At 45.4% G+C, this 6,604-nt stretch overlaps 1 protein-coding gene across 1 annotated transcript; it reads left to right on the forward strand.

Moving 5' to 3' along the window:
* Positions 1-5,162: 5,162 nt before the first annotated feature.
* Positions 5,163-5,909, forward strand: MPC1L (mitochondrial pyruvate carrier 1 like). The gene has a single exon (XM_036839263.1). It carries the CDS (start codon positions 5,436-5,438, stop codon positions 5,907-5,909), a length of 474 nt encoding a protein of 157 aa, XP_036695158.1. The 5' UTR covers positions 5,163-5,435.
* The last annotated feature ends 695 nt before the right edge of the window (positions 5,910-6,604 follow it).

Raw genomic sequence — 6,604 nt, forward strand, 5'->3', positions numbered from 1 at the left:
CAAAGCCTGTGCGCCACAACTACTGAGCCTGCGCTCTAGAGCCCGCAAGCCACAACTACTGAGCCTGCGTGCCACAACTACTGAGCCTGCGTGCCACAACTGCTGAAGCCCGCGTGCCTAGAGCCTGTGCTCCGCAACAAGAGAAGCCACTGCAATGAGAAGCCCGCACACCACAACGAAGAGCAGCCCCTGCTCGCCGCAACTAGAGAAAGCCCGCGTGCAGCAACGAAGACCCAACGCAGCCAAAAATTAATTAATTAATTAAATGCTGTCATCATTACAGTAATTCTTTCCCCCCACTCCCTGGGCCGCACTGCAAGGCTTGTGGGATCTTAGTTCCCCAACCGGGGACTGAACCCGGGCCACGGCAGTGAAAGCGCCGAGTCCTAACCACTGGCCCACCAGGGAAGTCCCATTACGGTAATTCTTGATTCAGGCAAGAATCATCAATGGATGCTAAAATATTTGATGAGGAAATGGATATTTACATAGTGTCAAAGTATCTCCCCACAAATTACTTATGAATTACAAAGGGGAAAATACGGACTTTACAGTGGAGAGACCTAGTGAACATTACCTTGGTCTCTCACTAGTCACCAGAAGGCCACCTTCGTCTCACTAATGGCCATCATGTGCCTGCTAAGGTGCCGCGCCGGGCACAGGATGTCACTTCTGCAGGGCTCCTGCCAAACATGAACTCCCTGCACGTGGTCGTGAGGAAACATCAAGGGAACCCAAACTGAGGGACATTCTATCAAACCGCTGGCCTGTACTCTTCTAAAGTGTCATGGTCATGAATGCTGAGGAAAGGTGGAGGAACTGTTGTAGATCAGAGGAGGCTACAGGGACATCACAATTAAATGCAATGCGTGACCCCAGTCTGCATCCTGGAGTAGAAACAGAAGATTGTTACACAGGACATTTACTGGGACAATTGGCAAAATGTGAATAAGGACTGTAGATTACAGTACTATATCAACGGTAAACGCCTTGCTGTTGATGGGTATATTGCGGTAACGTAAGAGAAAGTCCACGAGCGTCCGCATGCTTAGGAAAAAGACACTGAAGTTCTGAAGTTCTTAGGGGCAAAGAAAACCATAAAGCGAATGTGTCAGAATGTTAACAGTTGGTAAATCTTGGTGAAGGATATACATGAGTTCTTTTCACACTTCTTGCTTTGCCATTCTTGTTTTAAACTATTTTAACTTTTCTGTGAATTTGAAATTATTTCAGAATAAGAAGTTAAAAAGAAAATAAATTAAAATCAAAAGGTGTGCTCTCCATGGTCCACTGCCCTGGAACTCACTGAGCGGTCACGTGGGTCCGGATCCTTCACGTCCAGCAAAACGTCATGAGACCTGTAAACCTGGAATCTTCGTTAGAATAAAGTATGCGATGGCAAGTTTTCAGTAGACTGGGGAAAGGTAGGAATCTATCTTAGTATTTGCCAGTCTTCTCCCAGCGTTTTCCTTTGAAAGATGACAGTGAACTTGCCCTCCATGTTCATGTGTCTCAAGGTGGAGCCACACAGTAGGCCCTGACAGCTTTATGTTGGCACAGAGAGTAGAAATGATAGTAATGGTAAAGAAATACTATCAATAATAATAATAAACCTTTAGCTGCTTAGTCTCATCTATTAAAATACAGTGAAATATACAGCAGCCTAATTTCCCTGTGCGGAAGGGTAATCCCAGGACAGCATTACCGATGTTCTCTAATCCTAAAACTGTTTTGCCACTATCTTTGCCAGGTAGGATTCTCTACAGCTTTGCCCATTCCTAGCCTTGTATCCTTCTCAAGTCTCCCCAAGTTCCATTACAGTGTCTTACCCTCCATTTGGGCCATTCACTGCAACTGTAACAACCAACAAATATCTACCAGGCACAAACCTTATACAAAGACTATATTTAGCCAGGCATCTACCAGCCGGGAATCTACCAGGAAAGTCACTTAAACGTTGCCTGTACCATTGTCTGTACCTCCGTTTCTCTAGCTTTAAAATGCCCCTCTGAACAGGCAGATCTTGTCTTGTTCAATTTGGGCCACATCCAGTCAACATGTTAGAAAGGCTTGTGGGGAGAAGGAATATTTCATCTGGTGATACTTCCGCTGGTCTAAGGGAACTTACAACATAGTTGGAAAGACAGAAACACATCAGACGTTAAAGTGATTTGTGCAGAGGATTACTGTGAGAGAAGGAAATCTTAATCCTGGTCTACCATGAATTTACCGAGTCACCGTGGCAAATGACACAATTCCCTAAAGCTTCCTGCCTTACTTGTAAACTGAGAGGGTTGGACTGGACGATAATAATGATAACAGGTAAAATTCACTGAGCACTTCTTATACACCAGGCCCTATATTAAGCACTGAACATGGATAAACACACTGAAACCTCACAATACTGCTGTGAGGTAGGTACCACTATCATCCCTATTGTACAGACAATCCGTGAGATCCAATGTTCTAAGGTCATGTGATTTCAAGTTAAAGAATATGGTAGACTGTAGTTTCCAAAGGTGGTCCAACAATATTTCCCATCCCACATGCTCTTCTTAAAAAGTATGACTTTGAACATTCCTGCCTTACAGAGGTAGGGTCTATGTCCGCTCTCGTTGAGTTTGGGTGGGCTTTTGTGTGGAGAAAGTTATGTTATGGGACTTCCGAGGCTAGATCATAAAAGCCAATAAATACAGCTTATATTAGTTTTCTATTGCTACACAACAGATTATCACAAACTTAGTGGCCTGAAAGAACACCCACGTATTAGCTCACAGTCTGTAGGTCAGAATTCCGGGCACAGCATGGCTAGGTTCTCTGCTCAGGGTCTCAAAAGGCGTGCATGCTGTTGGAAGAATTCAGTTCTTTGTGGCTGTAGGACTGAGGTCTGCCTCTCCTTGCTGGCACTCAGCTGGGGCTGCCCTCAGCTCCTAGAGGCTGCCGAAATTCCTTGCCACGTGGCCCCCTTCACACTCAAAGCCAGCTACAGAGAATCTCCCTCAGGTCAAATCCCTCTCACACTTTCAATCTCTGACTTTCTCCGTCTCTGACCTCCAGACCCACACTCAAATGGCTCATGTGGCAGAGAGAAGACACACAGAAGAGGAGGAGGCAATGTTACCATGGAGGCCAAGACTGGAGTACTGTGGCCACAAGCCAAGGAATGCTTGTAGTCACCAGAAGATGGAAGAGGCAGCCCCAAAAGGGAGCGTGACCCTGCTGAATTCTGGACTTTTAGTCTCCAGAACTGTGAGAAAATAAACTCGTTGTCTTAAGCCAAAAACAAAACAAAACAAAGCACCTCATGTGATTAGGTCACGTCCACTTAGAGAATCTCCCTATGTTAAGGTCAACTACTTTGGGACCTTAATTATATCTGCAAATTCCCTTTTGTCATATAATCATGGGAGTGATATCTAATCATATTCATAGGTTCTGCCCACACTTGGGGGAGATTATGCAAGGGCAGGGGTCATTGGGGGTCATTTTAGAATTCTGCCTACCACATAGCTTCTGTTTGATTCTCTTGTTACACTTGTTCTTAGGCACCATGCTGTGAGGAAGCACAAGCAGCTTTAATAGTCCCAGCTGAGTTCCCAGTCAACAACCAGTATCAACTTGCCAGCCTTGTTAGTGAATCATTTTGAAAGTGGATCTTCCAGTGTCAAGCTGAGCTGCCCCAGCTGGCCATGCATGGAGCAGATAAGTTGTCTCCATTGAGTCCCACCCAAATTGCAAATCTCTGAGTAAAATAAAGGATTGTTGTTGTTCTAAGCCACTATGTTTTGGGGTGATTTGCTACACAGCAATAGGTAATCAAAATCAAGTAACAACCTATGTGAGACGATCTACAAGTACTGATAGCTTCTTGTGGACAAGGAGTGGCAACTTACATTTCTTTTAGGACATTGGAGCATCTGGCAGGGTAGGCCTAAAATGTCATTCAATTCATGCTTGCTGACTTATTAATTCAAATGTATACTTAACTGACTCACACCAGTATACCAGTCATTGATATTTGGAAGCCCAGTGCTTTAAAAGGGTTATATGAAAATGCTGCTGCTTTCCTTTTGAACAATGGCTATACCATATATTTTAAAGCTATATTTGTAAAACATCTGGGATGTAAATGAACATAGATAATGAATGTATTAATTTTTAAAGGTATAATGGGCTTGTTGGTAAATCACTACTTAAAGTATTAATATTTCAACGTATACTTTATTACTTTTCAACACATTACTTTTACTGGAAAAGGTAGAAAACACTGGGAAAAGAGTCATCAGTTTTGTCATTAAGAATTTTCATCAATGGATATTAACTATTAGGTGAAAGACTTATCCATACACTTTCATAAGAGGCTCCCCTTGGATTATCTGTTGATTACATAGAGGAAAAGGTCCTTTACAATGGAGAAATCTGGCAGACAACTCCTTAACCGAATGATCAAACTCACTATCACCAATGAGGGAACAAAGTGATATCACGTGCCTCCCACTGTGATGCACTAAGGACACAACCACACGTGTATAGTATTCTTGCCAAAAAACATTCAACTTAAATTTAATTAAGAGAAAACAGACTAATTCAAATTAAGGACATTCTGAAAAAAACACTGACTTGTACTTTTCAAAAATATCAATGTCACAAAAGACAAAAAACGCTGGGGAACTCTTCTAGATTAATGTAAAAGAGATGATAACTAAATGTGAATCTTGAGTGGATCCTGGATCTCCCCCCTCCAACAATAAAGAAAAAAAACAGCCATAAAACTGTAACACTTAAATATGCACTGCATATTAGATGATAGTACTAAACGTTAAGTATCTGAGTGGATTATTGTACTGTGGTTTGTAGGAGAAAGTCCTTGTGAAGAGCCAGATGCTGAAATATTTAGAGGTGAGATGTCGCTTCGCAAGTAACACTCGGGCAAATTGTGCAAAGAAAATTCTGTACCTGGCTGAAGAATTCTGTATCAACATCTAGTCAACGCTGTCCACAGACTGGAGAGAAGAGAGTTTCCCCCTGTGTAGCTGAGAAGTAGTCAGCAGGACCCTCGCCTCCCTGGGCGAGGAGCTTTCAGGTGGCCGCAGCACGACGGGGAGCGAAGGACGAGGCTGTAATCCCACCTTCACTTAGAAGCACACGCATGCACACTTTACGGCAGTCACGCGAAGGCACGAGGGCGAGGCTGCGCCTCGCGTTCCCAAAGACAGGCACGACAGCTGCACGCGCCATCTGGTGCACTTTACGGCAGAAACGCGAAGGCACGAGGGCGAGACCGCGCCCCCGCCCCCAAAGCTACGCAGGACGGCGGCACGTGCTGTCTAGCGTGCTTTACGGCCGCCGCAGGGTAATCAACGGTTCCGGGCTCTGCGCTCCACCTCGTTGTCGGTTGGCTGTTCATCCGTTGGCGCTCCCACGGCTCGGCGATCATGGCGGCGGTGGCGGCACTGTGGCGGAGGGCGGTGGAGATCGTGAAGACCAAGGAGTTCCGGGATTACGTGACCAGCACGCACTTCTGGGGTCCAGTGGCCAACTGGGGCCTCCCGCTGGCCGCCTTCAAGGACATGAGGGCGCCGCCGGACATCATCAGCGGCCGCATGACGACGGCGCTCATCTTCTACTCGATGGTCTTCATGCGCTTCGCCTACCTCGTACAGCCTCGCAACTTGCTGCTGATGGCGTTTCACGGCACCAACGTGGTGGCGCAGAGTATGCAGGGGGGCCGCTATCTGATCTACCACTACGGCGGCGCCACGGCGGCCACAGCCGCTGCTGCCTCTGTCGCCTCTCCCGGCTCTACCGCCGCTACCCCCGCTACCACCCCGGCAGCTGAAGACCCTGTGACTGACGGCGACTGCCTGGAGGTCACCGACTACGATCCGCTGACCCCAGAACATGATTGAGAGGGCCCTATCAAATCTTTGCAGCTTGCAAGCACTGAACTGTTCTTCCTAAAGAAAAGATCCATAAAAAGTTTTGTTTTGACTCTGAAACAGTGCGAATCTGATTGAAACCCGCAGTTCTGTTAATAAAAAATGGCAAATAGCACAGAACTGAAGCTGTTGAGTGTTGTTTATTTCGTGACGGGGAAATAAAATGGTTTTTAGAAGGTGAGGGTAGATTGGCTAGTCTTCCTCTACACGGAACATGCAACTCGAGGGTTAGTTTATATAGGGGAGGAAGGCTGAATGAAAGACACTTCAACTTAGCTAATTTATTGATTTTTTTTTTTAAGCTCTCTTGGGAACATGCTTTTGTTACTTGTTTTGGGTGTCCGGGCCAGATAAGCCACAATGTCTGTACGCCAAAAAATTCCAAGGGTTACTTCTACTGAGGGAAATACTTCCGAGTGGGTTTAAATGAATTCAGTGAAATCCAGCTCAGACTTTTAAGGAGTACTTAGCAAGAGAACCTAGAATCTGTTGATGACCGGGAGCAATGACAGAACCTTCAATGGAATCAGGATAAATAAACAACTCAGCGGTCAGTGGCTGTCAACCCTGAATTCTAGGTAAACAGAAAATAAAAACGACAAGATCATAATCCTTTCCTCTTTTCCTCATGCCTAAAAATGGGGGAACTGGCAGTTTGTAAAGCT

The sequence above is a fragment of the Balaenoptera musculus genome, chromosome X, assembly GCF_009873245.2.
Source record: "Balaenoptera musculus isolate JJ_BM4_2016_0621 chromosome X, mBalMus1.pri.v3, whole genome shotgun sequence".
In the NCBI taxonomy this organism is placed as follows: Eukaryota; Metazoa; Chordata; class Mammalia; order Artiodactyla; family Balaenopteridae; genus Balaenoptera; species Balaenoptera musculus.